The sequence below is a fragment of the Filicampus tigris genome, chromosome 4 (assembly GCF_054856515.1).
Source record: "Filicampus tigris isolate MCC_2025a chromosome 4, RoL_Ftig_1.0, whole genome shotgun sequence".
In the NCBI taxonomy this organism is placed as follows: domain Eukaryota; kingdom Metazoa; phylum Chordata; class Actinopteri; order Syngnathiformes; family Syngnathidae; genus Filicampus; species Filicampus tigris.
The window spans coordinates 16,625,715-16,646,005 of record NC_141220.1 but is presented as its reverse complement, the minus strand read 5'-3'; the positions used below and the strand labels follow the sequence as shown (position 1 = coordinate 16,646,005).

General features: G+C 40.2%; 1 protein-coding gene across 2 annotated transcripts in view; it reads right to left on the bottom strand.

Annotated features, from left to right (window-relative positions):
• LOC147148681 (ras-specific guanine nucleotide-releasing factor 1) overlaps positions 1-20,291 on the bottom strand; it is a 46,407-nt gene that overhangs the window by 25,736 nt on the left and 380 nt on the right. Inside the window, exons 2-3 of one of the 2 annotated variants that reach the window (XM_086027380.1) lie at positions 12,674-12,916; positions 12,168-12,310 (exon numbers count right to left, since the gene is read on the bottom strand). Coding sequence is in view for 1 of the 2 variants with exons in the window: in XM_086027379.1 (XP_085883505.1) it covers positions 4,176-4,451 (276 nt within the window). In the remaining variant the exon portion in view is untranslated. Of the gene's footprint in view, positions 1-4,175; positions 4,888-12,167; positions 12,311-12,673; positions 12,917-20,291 lie in introns of those variants that run through there. The other variant, XM_086027379.1, reaches the window with a different exon arrangement.

Sequence of the window (20,291 nt, the reverse complement as noted above, 5' to 3'; positions counted from 1 at the left end):
TCATCCTAGTGTCAGAGAGGATCTATTTCTGGCAGAGAGTCACGCATGTTGCTGGACCTTTTCCCCACTCATGGTCCGTCTTCCAAAGTGTCTGGTGGCGATGCCAAAAAGGCTGTCTGCTACCTGATTCGTGTTCATGGCTGAGTCACGCATCTGTAAAATCATGACAGGTCCTCAAGGTGATGATATGGAATGCAAAGGCTGAGTCGTCATTTTGGGCCACACTACAGTTATGGTTGCCCTCAGAGTGCCAGTGATAGCTGTGAAACCATAGAAATGTGTTGTCACCTCATAATATTAGGACATAATTACTCATACATTGGAGTGTTATCATTTTCTTCACCAATAAATAATATGGAGATAACGGCGAACAAAAACGTGCCAAATGGGGTCAGAAAGAAAGAGGAAGAAGTAAATGTATCCTTAAATGTGTTTTATAGTCAAAATCCCCTCTCTTGGCATGCTGTTGTGGTAAACATTTTACCATTTCATTACTGAAAAGCCATAACAAGAAATCTGAATGACCTAGGGGGAAAAAAAACGTTTTCTAGAATTCTAGAATCTAATGATATTCAATACAAGAGCTGTGTTTAAAAGTCTCCCTTAACAAAGATAATAATTCTCCACTTCAGCAGGCATTTTATTTGTTTTCAGTGATGTAAAACTGTCCCGCATTGGGAGTTGTTTCTAACATTTTGGTTTCCTTATCCAGCTAGATCAGAATCGCAAACGGTTATCTAGAAACAGTACAAATCTACACCACTGCCCAACCAGAACCTCAATTCCAATAAACATAATGTTAAATTGATACCTGTAAAAGCAGACTATTGTTATTTTTGGAAAGCAGCTCCCATTCGAATGTGAAGGCGTACCTAATGAGGTGTAGTGAGCAGAGGTGGGTTGAGCAGCCAAAAAATGTACTTAGATACAAGCCCTGTTATATGACCCAAAACGTTCAAAGTGATGTTCCAAATAATTACTTGAGTAAATATGGTGTTTGGTATGTATATATATACATATATAAATATATATATATATATATACATATATATTCATTCATTCATTATCCATACCGCTTATCCTCACAAGGGTCGCGGGCGTGCTGGAGCCTATCCCAGCTGTCTTTGGGCAGTAGGCAGGGGACACCCTGAATTGGTTGCCAGCCAATCGCAGGGCACACAGAGACAAACATCCGCACTCACAATCACACCTAGGGGCAATTTAGACAGTCCAATCAACTTACCATGCATGTTTTTGGAATGTGGGAGGAAACCGGAGTACCCGGAGGAAACCCACGCAGGCACGGGGAGAACATGCAAACTCCACACAGGGAGGCCGGAGCCAGGATCGAACCCACGACCTATATATATATATATATATATATATATATATATATATATATATATATATATATATATATATATATATATATATATATATCTTTCTTTTCCTCGCTACTTCTTTGATATGCACACAACCATTTCTACAGTGACGCTCAGAGCACTCCAACAGGTCTGACTGGGTCAGAGGAACATTCATGTCCTCTGGTGGAACTGCTATAGTCCCCCCAGTGGACATACATAGATAAATTCCTAAAAAATGTAGAATTGAAGAAGCCTTTTGGATTAAAGATGAAGCGTATTTAACTGTAAGAATGGCTCAGCTGCTGTTTGTCATATTTTCAGTGGAGTTCTTGTAGGCTGAAATGTGGACATTTTTAGGCAGGCATATATGACAGCACGTGACATAGAAATTATTTTTTTGTTGACTGTAAAGTATAGATTTCTGTTGCTTCTTTTCTATGTAGTCAGACGACTGCCTGGCTCTGTTTTATTTCGTGAAATGGGAGTCACATGAAGAAAGTCTCTCTGAGTAATTAAAACAAATAGGTTGAGCAAGCAATGATAAATAGATAAAAATACAAGTAGCTAGCGGAGTGTAGCTCAATGTAACAGAGTAAAAGTAGCATTTCTCCTTATCAAAAATAGTCAAGAAAAAGCAAAAGGATGTTGGCTTGCATTACAACTACTGAAACAAGCAAGCACAACTTTGCCCAAAAGTAACAAATGTAAATATAACAATAAAAGTAGCACATTACTCCCCTCTTCTGCTAGTTAATGTACTTGCAGTCAGTTTTACAATCAGGCTCATGTAATAAACATCCAAATTAATATTCCTATTATATGTACATCCCTATTTATATCGCTACTACACTATGACTCATAATCACATTTTCACTTTGACGTATAAATGACTGTATATGCCCTGGCAGAAAATGTGTACCATTCTTTAAAAAAAAGAAGAGTGATCAAGCAAAACACAATCATTTTCATTTGGATGGAATTCAAATTAAACTACAATGCATTTCTGAATAGAACAATCATTAAAGAAAACAGAGCTTTAAAGGAATTAAGAAGAAGGCCCCCGTTATGTCATATTTTCCCACAAATTGACAATACTTCACAGATTCTTGGTTAGGTTATGTAAACTAATGGGCACAATATAAGTCACATAATGATAATGATATGCTATTTTTCTAAAACACATCTTTTTAGACAAGTTTTTAATGGGCTTGTATGTGAATTATAATTTTAGGCTATAGTTAATATTTTTTACATATTTTATCGTTTTCTGGCTCATGTCTACCATTATTGTCTATTAATATATATACTCCGACTTTAAACTATGCATTGTCATGTCGTGTTGTCACAAATTATGTTTACTACTACTACAAAGGACTTTGTGCACCTTTTACGTATAAATAGTACCATACAAATATTCCGTGTTGAACAGTGAATAGTTTGCTGAGTCTCTTTTTACAATAAACTGCTTGGCGCACAGTTTTATTCTATTCTACCCTGGTAAAAAAAAAAAAAATGCAGCTGCACCACTTCCTGCTGTGTGTTGAAGTTCTGTTGTGCTCTGTGACCTGTTTGAGTAATGTAGCTGTCTAATTGGACACATCAATCAAATACTGATTACAGCAAAGATGTGCAACAACTCAACTTGAGCCTTCCAGTTGATCCCAGCCCTTCCCACTGCATCATTCTTTTGGATGCAAAAAAGCGTCGCCATAGAAACCCTGGGCTTGAATGCCTATTCCACTAGGATAAATAATGTAGGCAATATGGAGCAGAAGATAAGAGTATGAGAAATGTAAGAAAACAAGTGCACGGGATTTCTTCCCTAAAAGCGTTTGCTTATTTATATCGAAAGCCTTCATGATATTTCTTGCAATGTTGATACTCGCGAGTGTGCTGCATTGTGCTGGGTCAGCACCAGGGCAGATGTTCTCAGCGAGAGCCGGAACTGACTTTGGATCTAAGCCTCATCCTATCGGTGACGTCAGTGTTCACAACACGTTTATTCACAGACCAGACGGATCGTTTTCATATTATCTCTCTAATTTTGTTGCGAGACAACATAAATGCATCCATAGAAGCACAGCATGTGTGATCCACAAGGTTGAGGCCTACTGCTTAGTAAACACTGATGCCTATACAGCATGTATCATAAGGTGCTTTTGTGTGGCTATTTGTTTGTGTTGTTTCACATGACCTATTTATTGAAAGGAAACCCGCTCAGAGCTTATAAATCAGATCTGACCGATCAGTGGAACCCTGCTGTGTCTTTCCAATAAACAATTCCACCACACGATGACACTGTTGCAACCACAACTTTTTTTTTTTTTTTTAATCTCTCCACCCCACAAATATAACCCCTTTCTTTAAAATCGAAAAAAAGTAACCAACCAATGCAAACAAATCACGACACATTAACACAACAATTTTCATATACATTTCAACTATTTTTTTAGAATTGATAAACCGCTGGTTTGCTGCATGCATAAAAAGCAGAACACTGCAGCAGGCATTGGCATTAGGTGATAATATTGTTCCCTCATCATTAATGCTATGCATGGATTACATAACGTAAGACAGCAACCTGCAACCGCGTGCTGGCGCGTTTCTTCTTTCTTTTTTTTTTTTTTTTTTTTGCTCCGCGCTATATTGAGGTCATCATGCATCCGTCAAGACAAGAACATACATGGGAATGCGTGTGTATCTTAAAAGAAAAATGCACGTTTGTAGACATCGCGCAGCGTTTAAAACAACGCAAGTGTGTTATGACGCACGTGTGTGTGTGTGTGCGTGTGTGTGTGTTTGCGCGCACACCTGCTTTTCCAAACACTCCTTGGCCGAGAGCGACGGTTTGGGCGAAGGCGCTCTGTCGCATATGCATCCCTCCAACAGGTACAATCCCGACGGGCGAGAGCTGGACTCGTTCTCGAAATAAAAGAGCATGTTTTGCAAAAGCGCGAACCACTTGGTGTGCCATTTGGTGTTGTCCGAGCTCTTCTTGCTCAAGCACCCTCGTCTTGTTCCGTCCTTCTTCGCCAAAAGCCCCAAGTAGGTGACATGACCGTCATTCAGCCGTATTCCCTTCTGCATTTTTGGTGGAGAGGAGACTTCAGCGTGCGCACTTACACGGTCCTTACATCATCTCTCCAATGGCCCCGCAGAGGGAAAAAGAGGGTAGCCGCAAAGACAGGACTTTTAAGTGAAAAAGCAAGAGCTGCATTGTGAAAAGAATCCCTCGCAGGTCAACATTGTCCGCGGGTGACAGAGAGACAAGATGATGAGCAGGGGGAAAAGAAGGCAGGAGGTTTTGCGCTCTCCTCCCATGGAAAGAAAGAAAGAAAGAAAGAAAGATGGAAAAGAAAGAAAGAAGGAAAGAAAGAAAGAAAGAAAGAAAGAGAGAAAGAAAGAAAGAAAGAAAGAAAGAAAGAAAGAAAGAAAGAAAGAAAGAAAGAAAGAAAGGAAAAAAAAAAAAAGATCTCCAGAAAGCAGCAGGCTGGCTGGCTGCTGAGCGAGGCAGAGCTGGCTCAGGTCACATGACGCATGCTTGGAGAAGCAGAATTCAGCACCTTGGACAGGGACCACACCACAACATGCCGCACCAAGCGCCCCCCACTACCCCCCCCCCCCCAAATAAGGCACATTTGCTCTAAAAAAAAAAAAAGACAGCATATCATATTTGTTGTAGTCATGTCAGAGAATCACACCCAATCAGCGCGTTTATATGAAAATAATCGCACATTAAAAGTCCCATTTGTGCTTCAAAATCTCCAGAGGAGTGTAATATTTTGCTTACACTGTTGTGCCTATAGCGAGTATATTCGACTGATTTTTGTGACTTGTGAGCAAAAATTTGAGATGCAGTAGCATAGCCATGTGTTGCTTCTTGTGGTCAAAGTTGCTTAATTGCAATTACTGCAGCTCAATAGCTCAACACTAATTAAACCAGATGCACTGGTCACTGCCAAGGATTACCGTTAAAAGTGTCAAGCTGCCCCCACCCCCTCCACCCCCCCCAACACACACATGAACGGAAAACAATGCTTTCTACAATTTAAAGTGAACTTCATTTTGAGGTGTGCGAAACACATTTGCTGCATTGGGTTAAAAATCCATGTCCAAAGTGTAAATGTGGCTGCAGTCGATGGCAGATGCAGTATGGAGCTGGATAAAAGAAGTTAAACTGCCATCTAATGTTTAAGTCTGTACACTCGAAAAACAGTTGGGTTATTTCATCAACCCAATTTTTGGATTGTTTGTGTTGGGTCAAAATTCTGGGTTGTTTCTTATAAATTAACCCAAATGTTGGTTCAAATTAACGATATATTGGGTTATATGCCAGTAATGTTTTATGTTGGGTCAAAAATCAACGTTAGAGGCCCATACACAGGTGCCAGATGTACACTTGAATTAAGTATGGCTGCCGGCCATGACAGCCACCGACATACTGTTCATGTCGACACACGCGGCATCGTGGTCAAGTCAACGACACTTTTGACATTTGGATTTCTTCATTTATCACACTGTTTTGGTAAGTACTTCACACATTGTAATGTTTTGAAAACAAGTTGCTTGTGACTGAGCGTGTGTGTTGGACAGGACGAGTGCCGGAATCGTTAAAAAAAAAAAAAAAAGGCATTGGTCTGCCGCCATTGTAGGATGTGACACTTCACAAGAACTGTGCTTTCTCCAAACAATGTTCCATATTAACTTTATGTGTTTACTGTAATCCACAGGAACATTTCTATGATTACCAGAGTGGCTCTGGTTACCTTGCTTGGAGATTGAAAACTGTTGAGCGCAACTCTCCTCAAGAGGTCAATATATCTCAACACACTTTTCAAGATGGACGCACAACTCAAGTGTGAGGCAGTTGTCTGGTGATGACCGCAAGGAAGCAATGCTTGGTTTACCAAATATACGTCATCCCCTACTGTTATTGTTGCTGAAATTATGTCAACATCAGGAGTGATACTCTATATGGAAAGATAGGCAACAGGCCACACGGAACTGGAAATCATACATTAGTGACTATGGAAACTCCATCCATCCTTTTTTTTTTCCCTCATGTGGGTGGTGGGTGAACTGGAGTCAGTTGTGACATCTCTCAAGACGTCATAAGAGCTCAGTTTAGCGAGCGTCAAAGGATGTTGGTTAAATTATTTATACACTTGTATAACAATTAAAGAGTGCACTCTTAAAACTGCTAAAAAAAGTAACACGAAATGGGTGAAAAAGCTAACCCTGCACTGGGTCCAAAAGGCACCGATCCAATGCTGGGTTATTTATACCCAGCGCATTGGGTTAACAATTTGACCCAACATTTTGGGTCAAAATTTTGATCCAGCAAGTGGTGTAAACTCTCCATGCTGACGAGTTAAAGCTACCAAGAAATTGGTTACCGGGTTATCAGTACACTGTAGCTGTGGTTAAAAATAACAAGACAACAGGAAGAGACAATAGGAAGAAGCAACTTTCCCTGTCAGGGTCACTTGTGATATATTTGGCACAGTTTGCCACATCCGGCCTCCACTAATGGTTTCAAAGAATGTTACATTAAATTTAATTTACACAATTCTAAAAATGACAACCATCTTAAGCTCTTCAGCACATTCAAATCCAAGATTCAACCCAATTCTGCTGGGTCAAAATAATTAACCCAACCTTGGGCTGAAGTAACCCAAAGTGCCAAAATCTACAGATACCCATGTGAGTGAGTGGGTTAGGAAAAAACCTAGCATTTTTTTGAGTGCCTGAGTTAGATTTCTTTTTAAATCACTTTTTGTCATATTTGTTGAAAAAGCATCAGTATACATGATAAATATGATTTGTGGGGAAAAAAAATCCAGTCACTGGCCCCATCTTGTACTTGTAATTGGATATACAAGGAACCACCACGTCTGAGGAAAAACAAGAGATAAGAGACAGCAAGCATGACTTACGAGGTGTCAATCATTTCTCACGCACTGCGTGGACACTGGTCGTGGTCACACCCCGTCAGTCTTGCAAAATATAAAACTTCAAATAAATAACATTTAGTGTTATACTGTAGTAACACTCCAATACCGGTTAGGTGTTTTCTGGAGTAACATTGTCCACTGTCTATTATTTGTCAAAGCAAATTGTTTTCAACTTCTGAGATTGCACTGGAATTCTAAAGGAGGATTTAAAAAAGAGCATGTGGTATATGCTGTGTTAGCACTTCATGTAGGATGGAAAATATATTTTGTTGTGTGAGTAGTTGCAGGGCTTGACGATTAAAAAAAAAAACTTGAACAAGCAAAACAGCCAGTCTGCCTCTCTGAATATCCAATTTGTTTAAAAGGCACAATCTCAAATCTGCTGCCATCAGTCCTTGGGCGACTTCTTATAGAGATTTATTTATTACCGCATCACCATTGTTATCCTTTCTGTCTCCAATCAATTTGGCCATAAATCTGTCCATGCCCCAGGTTCTGCTGCGTCTTTGCCGATAAATCTGTTTTCTTTTTCCCTCCATTTTGTTAGTTGTTCCCTGTACTTTAAAATCATACGTGTCAAGACGATGTAAGCAATCAGTGAATGAAATGAGTGAACCCTCTTCAATGTTAGTGTACGAATAAGCGACTGCTGCTTGCAAATAGAGAATAAGTGAAGCTGACAACAGTGATAACTTCATTTCACAACAGGATTCAGTTAGCAATCTGACTGTTTGTTTTGTCTAACAAATCTATTATACATTTCCGAAAGGTTTTTATATCAGTTCATATTTCACTTTGACAGGGTGGAAATGTAAAGCTTGACAAAGACCATCTACACACATATAATGAAAACGATGTAACTGTGTAAAGGCGTCTGAAACGATGTCTATTGATGCTAAAGTTAGTAGAGCAATTGCATTTTGCATTGTTTTGTTAGCATTAAGCTAAGTGAATTTTCTTAAGGTAAGGCTACAATATGTGGTTGTTTTAAATGGCATGTAATTCTATTACTTTGGTGTTATCTTTGACAGCAAATTCTACTTGGACTGGCATTAAACAGCGTAAAGCCTTTTTTTTTGACAACTAGTTCACTATTTGCAAACCTGCTGCTATTGTGAAATGAATGGAAACTGCGTTCAAGTTTAAAAATCCACACCGGACTGAAGGATGTTGAAATCTTTTGGACATTTTTCGACAACATTTTTCATGCAGAAAGTAGGGATTGTTCATTGCTTCAGATCCACATGCTGTCTTTCAAACGGGACTTTCAAGATATGCGGTCAGATATGAGATGACATGGTTAGGACAAAAAAAAGTCCACGCCATAACAGTCAAGCATCATTGTCAGTCTTGTTTGACACTGTGTGATCTGTCCCTGCATGTGTGTGTGTGTGTGTGTATATAAGCCAGCGGGAATGTCTTTCTGTCACAGTGTGTGTGCATGTGTGTGCGTGTGTGTGTGTGCGTCATCTAGTGTTTTCCGCTGCTGTCACAGAGGATGCTGCCTGCCGTGGTGTCCTTCCCATAGTCGCCCATGAGAAGGCTGCGGTCCTAATTACATGATCCAGCACGCTTCTAATTCGGCATACCACTCTCAAATGACATTTACTAATTACTCCATCCTTTATTTAGAACACACTACTTGGTTTTATACGTGCGGGGCTCCCTCATGCCTGTTGTCATGCGGCGACAGAATAAGTTGTGGCAGTCACAGCCTACTGGAAGAGCAAACGTAAACAGGCATCTTAAATCCTTTTAAAGCATGATGTCGTGTTTAACAATCTGGATTAGTTTTACTTCAGAGGAATCGAATAAAGGGAGTGATGTGCGTGTGTGGGGGGGGGCGGAGTGGCTCTGCAATGCAGTAGAGTTGGAACAAAAAACAGAGTTAAAGAAAATCTAAATATGCTTCATTCAAGTTGGCGTATACCATTTTTTTCAGTGGCTTAATGAGGCAGTTGTTGTGATTACGACACATACCTGTCAAGTTGTACACTTTCGGTGTAATTTGTACAGGTGGAAACACCTTTTCAAAGATGTACATTGCTGATTTCCGTTCACGTGACAGTAGCCAATCGAAAGTAATGTGTAAGATTATATTCAGATATGTAAGGGCAAATTATAACTTTCGTAAGATTCAGTACACCCCGGGTTTGACAGGTATGAAGACACGAGCCATGCAATGTGTGAGGTAATTAAAGAATCCAAGCAATACAGCATTTTCAACTTGTCAAAACTATCAATTTAGGTCATTGTCAGAGTTATTATGATTTATAGCCCTGTCAGAAATCTTTGTAGCCGCAAGTAAGTCCTTCAAGCACTTTATTTAATTTTCTAAAATATATTTATAAATTATTTTCTCAGCCCCCCCAAGTATCGTTCAAGCTCCACTTTAGCCCCAGGAGAGAAAAAAGTGCTGGAGCCATCCCTGATTATTATTATTATTATTATTATTATTATGAAAACCTGATGTGCTAGAGAAAAAAATTAGTGCAGATTCGGAATCAGCGCAAAAAAAAAGTCATCTAGAAACGTTCATCTGTTCACTATTTAAAAATGGAGTAAAGATGTGTTGAACAGTGTAATTGTAACACAACCTACACATATTGTGAGGTCTCTGGGTAAAAATATCCCTTACATCATGCTAAATTGTAACATAGTGATGATTGTCAAGCTGAGTGACGATACGATACAATATATTTTCGCGTTCCACATTAGCAATGTGTTTGAAAAATGTGTCTTACTGTAAATATGTTCCAAGCATTCAAGAATGTGTTACTCTCGATAAACGGGGGGTTCACTGTATGTCTTCTTTAAAGCTGTCTAGTGGCTTTTTCTGTCATCTGACGGTTGCATGATGGGATATTCTTCACACTCTTGACGCATACGCGCAGGCGTAAATGAAAAGTGTGCACTGTGTCGGAGTTGTGATGAAGTGGCACTTGAACCAACCAGAGGTGTACTTGGGGGCACTCTGGCCCCTCAAGTCCTCCTCATGGATATTAATTGTGAACTAATGAGAGCAACTGCAGCAGAGAGTGTTTCTTGTTGTGTTGTGGTCAAAATAATCACACTGGCGGTGTAGGGGCCTGGCAGGAGCTGTTGGTCTGAGTTACAGTACAAACCAGTTTGGGGTTTGTAAACAGGGACGGGGTCTGTCGTGTCCTCTCCAATATGGCAGGCAGACATGCTCCCGCTGCTGTTCCCTTTCAACTCGGCCTCATTCTCCGCTGTCAAAACTGGTTAGCCCACCTGTCAATCACATCTCACAAGGGGTGTAGGGACACTGGACACACCAGACATGATGTTCATGCAGTTGAGTTGGAGTCGATTGTCTTCTGATTGGTCGACATCAGGGATAGGTAACTTAAATGCCGGAGGGGGCCACAATTTTTTATCAGTGCTACTGGGGTGCCACATGCACCTCCTAACCAAGATGTGTGACGAAAATATTTTTGGAAATATGGACAAAATACGTACATACATGCAATATACGTGGCTTTAATTTCATTTTCGATATTACATTTTTCAATGCATATTTAAAAGATTCACTATCACGATCCAACAAAGGGTGTGAAGCAAATATCAACGTAACCACATACTGTAATTTTTTTCCAGTGAAAAGGGTTGAGGAACTATGTTTGTCCAGCATATCATTTCAAATCTGCAAAAAAGATATTCTTTTCACGTTGTAGTCTAGGGATGCATAAGACCCAGTGTAAGCGCAACTAAGACATGTCTGCCAGTGGTGATTTTGGGATATTACTACTTAAAACTACAGTTGAAACCTGCATATTCGCAGTTCGGCACCTGATTAGTCGCATACTCGTGGAATGTTTGTTCATATTTTTTATTTTTCCCGGTTTCCTTGCAGATTTTAAAATTTTATTTTATTTTTAATTTTTTTAATTTTTGGGGGCATGGTGGAAAATTAATCAAGGGGTCACTCAGAGTGAAATCACCAGTTGCCCATCTCTGCTCTACATACAAATGTCACTTCTCAATGTCTCAAAATCCAAAAAATTGCAATGTAATCTTTACTCATTACATTAGGTCAAAATTGGCCCTCTGAAAAGTACTTAATGTATTTAATGAGTCTATATAACATGAGTTTCACCTTTTGAATTGAACGATGCGCCTGTATTTCTTTAAAATGCATGACGCAAGTAACGCTAACATCACCTGCCACTGAGATGCAAGGGAAAGAGTGGGAACATGCAACGCATGCATAAAATCTCTTCAAGGCCATGCAGACCATCTCATGCAAGCATCTCTCATCTGGCTATTTGGAACCACTTCCTGAGGGGCACCAACCACAGTTTTACACGACTTAATGGGTGGAGCTTGATACACTAGCCTGTTGATTGGCTGACAAAAGGAATGGAATCAGTCGAAGGGGTGGGATTTCATAAACCTCGAATTCTACGCATTCCTTTTTAGAACATGGAAACTAGTATTAAATGTTTCCTTTGTTTATTGTATGTTATTTTTGGTATTGTTTTCATGTTCAAAATGTTCAAACAAGACGGCCTGCTTAGTTAGCCCCGGATTTCCTGTGTTTCATTTGTTTTTTATTATATTTATGGCCTAGATTTTTTGTTCATTAAAATACATTGGTGACTTGAGATTGTGCCTATTGAAATGTGTTTTTTTCATGTGAAAAATTGCAGTCAACAGTATCGTATTGCATAAATGAATGTTACGAGTTGAGGTTATGTCACCCTTGTAATTAAGGACCGCCATCGTAAACCAATCACCCAGGTACATGGTGATGCAACTTTTCTGCCTGTATAGCTGCTGTTCCAAAGTGCATGGTGACCCAAACTGTAAAGGTAGCTACAATACTCACATCTCTGCATTGTTATTGTAGACAAATGCGCCCACGTGTTGTTGCATGGTTGTGTAACAGTGCCGAGATGTTCCAGTGTCCCCAGAAGCCAGCGAGTTTTGGTCACATGCAGGCGGGATGTCTGGCTTGGTGCACACACATGGCTGGTCGGGTGAGCATTCGCCAACAAGAGAGAATTGTCACCTTTTTTAACTAGGCACGCAGCACATACACACAGGACAGCACACAAGCAGGGCACCCAGACCGTCTAGTCAAACTGCCATGTGGGACATTTCGAAAAGAACATCCATCATCTCATAAAAGTGCCAATCAAAACAATTTCTTTGTTGTTAAGTGTTAACCAAAGCCATCTTTTTGCTCCGGAAATATGCAGATTTCCATTCCACATGTTTTTTTTCATGCCAGATGAAACAGTGTGTACTGTTTGAGTACGCTATTCTGGGAGCAGAACATGAATAATAGAGCGCCGGGGCCAACAATGTGTGTTACATTCCCTTTCTGCTGACCTGAGTGCGCAGAGGAGAGGGAGAGACACGTGGAGGAGTGTCTGCAATGAGCCCATCTTGGAGCGCTGCCGGGCCGGGTCGAGCCGGAGCGAGCTGGGCCGTGGCACCATCCCAGCTCTTGGCTGTGGCCCAAGCCATTGTGATTTGTGCTCTCGCCATCTCGCCAGGTTGGAGCGCGTGCAGCCACAGCAGGTCTGTAATTGAATGTAACACTCGGCGGCCTTTTCTGAGAGGCACCTCCAACTAGGAAACAATAGAACAAGTGTATGACTGAGGATGAGTGCATAATCCACCGTTATGCACAATAACGTGGATTGATGTTAGATGCATAGCTAAATAGATATCACTCTACAATGGACTACATATGTCGCAGATAAAATCTACCTTTGTAATAACAATTTATATTGCTTACTTATACAGCCATATAATCTCTGTTTGTGCGGCACCTGCGTGTGATGTAAAGATTATATAATCTACGCCGATTGGCTGTCGCCGGCGAGGGACGGGCTGGGACCACGTGGGTCAATTGAATATGCAGGATGGAAAGCGGGGACGGAGGGCCGATGCCCAGCGCTGGTCTTTTGGTATTTTCAGAAGGAAAACTGGCTCTGAGATCCTGAAAAAAGACTTTTGTCTGTTGTTGGAGATCCTGTGTCAGGTCGGCACACACCATGTCTTCATTTCAGGCCCTACTCCATCTATGGGGAAAGAAATCGAACGTTTCTCCAGACTTCTTGGCCTGAATACATGGTTGTCACAGACATGCATCGCCCATGGTATTAAGTTCATCGATAACTTTAACACCTTTAGGAACTGCATGGAACGCTACACCTGATAGTGTCCATCCAAATCTCACTGGATGCAGAATACTTGGAGCAAGCTGTAGGGATGGCAAACGTAAACATGAATGTGCAGATAAGACTGAAGGACACAGAGAGGCAAACAACCTTCAACTCTGCCTCATCACCGGAATTACAACACATCACCCAGGGTCTGCAAAGGCTGTCTCTAAAGGCTGACCACCAGCTACTAAGAATTGCAGAGCACCCATTTATGTCGCGCATTTCACACCAGCTACAGCTGTAACAAAGCACTTTACATACAACAACAAAATAGCCATAATGCTGGTCCAATTTAAGATCACTGTCCAATTTAAAACCCAAGTTTGAGACTGTCCGCTTTAGATATGAAGCCAGGGGGGCCAGGTCAACAGTGTGGGATGTAGAAGAGCCACTGGGACCGAACACCATTACTTCTGTTTTCTTTTCGTTGAAATTTAAGAAATTTAGTGACATCCAGGCTTTGATGTCCTCTAGACAGGACAAAAGTGGTCTTAAGGAGAAAGCGTCTTCTTTACTCAGCGGGACATAGATTTGATAGTCATCCGCGTAGCAGTGGAAGGAAATACCGTGTTTTCGAAGGATGCATTTTCCAAATTTGACACCTGAATAGTTAAAGTCCTATTGCTTATACACAGTTTAAGTGACATCAGTGCTGGCTGATGATGTGCAGTTCATATTGAAATGGAAACACACAAGCTGAAATCTGATTGGACTCAAATAAATAAATCTAACATCCCCATACACGTAACGGAAGCAATGCAGCAAAAAAGAGAAATGCTAAGAATCTATCTTACATTAGTATATGCACCTCTCTCATGTAGTTTTACCATTTAGCAACACTATACTATATAAGAACATACAAATATGCATTAGATATTATTTTGAATATTAATAAATGTTTAATGTGAATTATTTAATGTAATGTGCTACACAATAGCTGTGCAATTTAGCACAAGGTTTGTTTTTTCTCCACTTTTATTCTTTTATGCTTCATGTAATATAGGACAATGTCCAAATATAATTTCAAGAGATGTAAAATAAAATCATTGTTAACAGTATATTTTCACTAATGAAGGCAGCATTTTAAAACACCAAGCAGCTGAGTTATACTGGTTTGTGTATGGATGCATATGGCGCATGCAGCAGACTTAATTGTTTGTAGCGTTTTAAAATGTTATAGGATTAGATGACTATTTAATATTAACAATTGTGTGTTCATATCTCATCTCATCTTCATTGCTGCATATCCGTAACAGACGTTTCGCTTCAACAAACAGCTCCTCCCCCCTATTAATTAGTTTATAGTTCATTAGAGGATGAAAAGTTGTGCTTTTGGCCCAAGGTTCAGGATTTTGTGTTTCCAGGTGGAGGAGGCCGGCTGTGACTGTCATAAGGTGAAAGGAAGATCTGCATGCCTCACAGGGAAAACTCCTCCTGTGATTAAACATTACCAGCTGTCCTCTGCTGAGCTTTGTCAACTTTTCAACTTGTGAGTTTTGGGTCGCCCTAACCTTGAAAGTACAATGCCAGACATTGTTGACTTTCCAGATCATTTCAATGAGTTACGGTATCCTTTAAAGGATGTACAGTACTGAATAGACTGCATTATGGACATGTTGGGGAATGGGTGGGAGAGGAATTGGATTGTGTGTGGATATGCACAGATGCAGTACTAAAAAAGCTCTGTTGCCATTTGGCCAAAAATTAGAGACACAGTAACTATATGTTGATGCAACAACAATATATTTCATTAATATGTAGTATTCACTTTTACTAGTAATAGAATTTGTGATGTTGCATACCTGTTCAGAAGTGTTTAATGAAAATTATATTTTTCAAACAGAAAGAAAAAGTTCCCTTAAAAGTCGCTGTTAAGTGATAGTAAATATGTGAATGAAAAAACAATATAAATGGAGCTTCAAAATTGTGAAAAATCTGAAACCATTGCCGTCAATCAACTGTCAATCAAATACCACTTCTTTAACCGAGAAAGACCGATGCTACTTTGTCTAGCATCTTTCTTATGCTTACAAATAACTACTGTACATGCTTGAGCCACAATAATATATCTTGTTAAAGCCTCCAGTGGCTGGAATATATCCCATTGAGTTTGTCGTGCGGCTTTTCCACGCCGCAACAATGAAGCACTCTAAAACAGCCATGCCACCATACTATTCCAAAAGAAAATGCATTTCTTAGGCGTAAGCATAGCTAGCTAGCGTGTCGCCCTTGCTAGCTGGCTATAGCTACAGATAACCAGCAATAGGCATAGCTAGTATGTCACCATTACTAGATGGCTATAGCTAGAGAAAACCGGCATTCTCAAGTTTTTAATGGGGGAGGGATGACTTCAAAGTGTGCTCCTGTGGTTTGCGACGTGGCACTGTTTTAGCCACACACCTCAAAAAATGGTGAAAAACATCTAAACATATCTACAAAATTCAATAGTCAACTCCAGAATTTTCAGCAATCTTCAAACACGTATCATATATTTAGAAACAAATCTCTAATTTCACTTTAAAGGGTTTTTAAGAAGCACCATAGTACTTTCTAAATCTTCTGTCCTCTCTCTACTGTACAAGTTCACACAGGAGACAAACACTGGCCTCAAAGTAGGCCAATTACCAGTCACTATGAATAAAGACATTAATGCAATGTGGCACAAGCCAACAAGAGCAGAGAAGGCAGGGTGTCTTCTATCAGCTAACATGAACTCAGAGGGGACACGTAAACAAGCCCCCATCTATTACATAACTGCGATTCTACTGGAAGCATCTCATTTTGTGGACCCACCCACTCTTTGTCATGTTAACTCTGCCTTTCTAGCTTGATTTTTTTTTTTTCTATCCCAATTAGGTTTATCCACAAAAACTTGGCAATTTTTGCAAGTGTGAATATTCTGCACATTTTAGGATCCACCTGAAATTTCACTAAGCCAAATATCTTAATTTTTTGTGTGAAAACATCACCACCAAACAAGATGATTGTCACCTTGGGATTATGGTCCATGGTGTTAGGCAGCAGTGAGAGATTCTTGTGTCATGTGCACTTCAGTCATGTAAAAATTAAACAGTGCAGTGGTGGGACACACTGCAGAGATATTACCAACACCCCTCACCACAAACACGCACACACAAACACACAAACATACACGCTACTCAATCAATGTCTAGATAAAATGTGAGCATGACAGATGCTGCCGGTGCAAGGCGGGTTAGTGAGGTCAGATTAAGATCCATAAACACTGACCTTCTCTTTCGGATGCCTTCTTGCTCGGGCAGGCCCGATCATCAAGATCATCAATAGGAACTAATGAGCTTTAATGGTCCGATCCTAGCAGAGCGCTATCGCTCACTCTATGACCCAGTGCTCACCGCGGCCACGTTGCGTTGTAGCATTGTTTATAGGTCGACTCTTCTCAATAAAAAAACAGGCTGTCAACATACGGTACCCTATCCAGAACCATCGTCCTGGCTTTTTTTTTCTTTAGCTTTCTGTCTGTTTTTAGTTGTGTTTTTTTGTTTCAGTGGTTGGTGGGCAGTGCCTTGGCCATACGCCTGTTGCGAATCACTATAAGTAGTCTTTTAGGGGCAGCTTTGGCAATTTGTTGGTGGCGGACTATTCCGTTACTTACTTCCATATGCTCGGTGTTGTCTGACATGTCTTTGTATTATCCAGGATTTTTTTTCTATTTCCTCTAGGTCCTATTTGAGTTTCTTGTTTGTGTAGTCCACACTTAAATGTTTGTGTTTTTGTTACCTTACAGGTTTTCCGTTGCGGCATCGTCTATCTCTTTTAGTTTCTATTATGTGTTTTCAGAGGTGGGTCTGTGTTTGACCAGGATTGGATGGTGCAAAACTTGGTGTCATTAAAATCATTTGCTCCGTTTACGCCAACCTTTTTTCCCCTTCCTGTTTGTCTTTGTGCTTCGCTGGTTTGAAGGAGTGAACGGAAGTGGTGGGGAAAATTATAAGTCCCATTGCACTTTCGGTGCAGTCGGTCATCTTTTGTCTTTCTTCCTGAATGCAATTAAGACTACATTTAGAGCCTTGGGTGAGCTTTTATGCATCGTGTTACAAATGTGCAGGCTCACCAAGGCTTGCAAAGAGTGATTCAGCCATGAACTGCGAAAATGTCAGGCCCTATTAATAACACTTCTGCACAGAGCCTGTTACATCTTAACGTGTGCAGTTCGTACTGTATATTTAGATGGTGAACCTTATAGCGGGCTATTTATGTCGCACAGTGCACTTTTGTGGTCCTCGGAATAGGGCTGCAGCCCAGGGTTTAATAAGCCTCTCTCAGTCTGCCTCGGTTAGACTCAAAGGCGAGGAGCAGCCGCCTGCAGTGCGCAACAACAGCTCCAAATCTGATCCACTTGGACAAGTCAATGTGAGGGTGTAATGCTTGTGCAAAAAATATGGCCCCTGTTTTCATTTGACATCTTTGTGCATTCTGTCAATATGATATGTCAACGGGCCTGCGATTATGTGCATCAATTTATCACTGGTTATTACACCTTTAAAATGTTTTTTTTTTTTATTTATTTCAGGAAATGCAGACCAGATTACTGACATACGTGATGCTGTTATGATCATTGAATCATAAATTTCAGAACACTTTTTTAAATGAAGTTGGACGATACAATGAGCTAATTATCGTAGTTGTAGTTTGCAGGGATGTAGAAGCGCACTTCATTTAGCATTTTGCAACTTTCATTAGCTAAATAAGGTAACCAAATTATTAGAAACACCTCTTAGCATGATGCAGTGTAGCAACTTGTTCACCACTACAAACTACTGCTACAATGAAGAACATTGTCATGTACCGTACTGTATATCCCACCTGGACAGTGCCATTCAAAGGATAACATTTCAGATACATCTTGTATAGAGATTATGTGTGGTAATGATAATGATTAGTCCGTAATTATTGAATGAATTGCAAATTATTTTGGGGTGGTTAATCGCATCTTGAAGAAAGTGAGGCATGTACAATCAACTCACATTGATCACGTGATGTATCCCGGACCCAGATGCAATCGGTCAAAATCCGCAAGATATAGAAAGTCTATGTGAAAAATCTTATTTATTTTCATAGTTTGACTCCTGCACACTTTAAACACATTCAGTCAGTGAGTCTGTTTGTGAATGTCTGGGCGTGAGCCTTGGCCGACAGCGGTTTCTCTGCGAGTGTTTCCAACCCAGAACCGATTGCAAGGCAGATGTGCTACCAACTCACACCGTGTTGCCCCGTTTGCGTTCATCCATTTGCTATTCTATAGTTTCCATAGGTGCAGTGCACCCCCGGGCAAGTCACCAGTCAATCCAAGGGCCAAACAAAAATATGTTGTATGAATTATTTCATTAGTGAACAAATTGATTGTTCATTTTCCAAATTGTCAAACAAAGATGTCGTCAAATGTCCATCCCTAGAGATTATGTACTCCACCGAAGGTATCCAAAAAACAACAAAGTCGAGGCCTTTCTGCTCATAATTAAAAACATCCAGTCTGCTAAAGCGGATTCCTTGAAACAACTAAACCATCTCAGTTCACTGCATGTCTGCTAGCAGTATCTGGACTCATGCAGCTATTTATTTGCACACCCTGCCTGAGGCTTAATTACAATTCAGAAGGTCATCGGTTGTCGCCTTCGGACAGACTTCCCAAGCAGAATGTCGAAATATGATGCACGTAAAGAAAATAAGCTTCTATTAGCGAGAGGCCGATCTGGGTAATAAACAGAGAGGACATATATGGAGGGAGACTTAAAACAGAAGCTCAATGTTTCAAGCTCGGGGCTGTTTGCAAGCATGTCTGCGACGGACGCACACTCACATGCGCTCACACATGCACACAGAGCCCGTGTACCATACAGACGAGCATAAAGAGACAGAGAGGGAAGCACAGTTGACTTCCTCTGTCGTTACTCACACCTGCAGTAGGATGCAATCTCCATAGCAACAAGACTTGGCAACAGTGTGCAGAGTTGATATTTGAGGTTGTGATCTTTAATACCCCCCTTTTCTCTCCCTTTTTTTTTTTTTTTTACCTCAGTCTTTGGCAGAAATGTGTGTTCCTCATCTCACAATAAAGTGGCTTTCTGTTCTCATGATTTGAATGGACTATAGCATTAAAACTGATCAAATAAGCAGTAATTGAGGGGTGTTTAAGAGGAAAACTGTTTTAAAAGACCTTGAGTTCTATTCAAAAAAATAATCTATTTGAAAAAGAAAAATAGATTCTCTCACATTGTGTGTGTGCTCTGTTAAATTAAGTGTGACTTTTGGGATATTTTTGCCTGCAGGGCCTTCATTATATCTAGCTCTGGAAAAAACTAAGAGACCCCTGTAAAATGATCACGTTCTCTGATTTTGCTATTTATACATACAGTGGTGCCTCGAGATGCGTGAGATGGTTCAAGATACTAGCCGTCGTTCAGATGATTATTTGCTTTGATTTACAAGCATAAATTTGAGACACGTGCAAATGTTGTTTAGGCTATTGCATGTTGTTTGTATATTTTTAGTCTACTTAATATTTTATTTTTATTATTACCATTTATGTTTCATGTTGTACCGGGAAACATTCTTAGTCGGGAATGTCTTTTTCACTGACGATGGCAATACATTGATTTGATTCCTGATTCTGGTATAGTGGCAGTGAATTTGAGTCATTTTACGTCACACCAAGCAGCTGCTTGGGATAGTAAACACATCTTCAAAAAACAAACTTCTAGTTTATTGCCACTTGCAGTTAAGGTTTACTGTCAAAC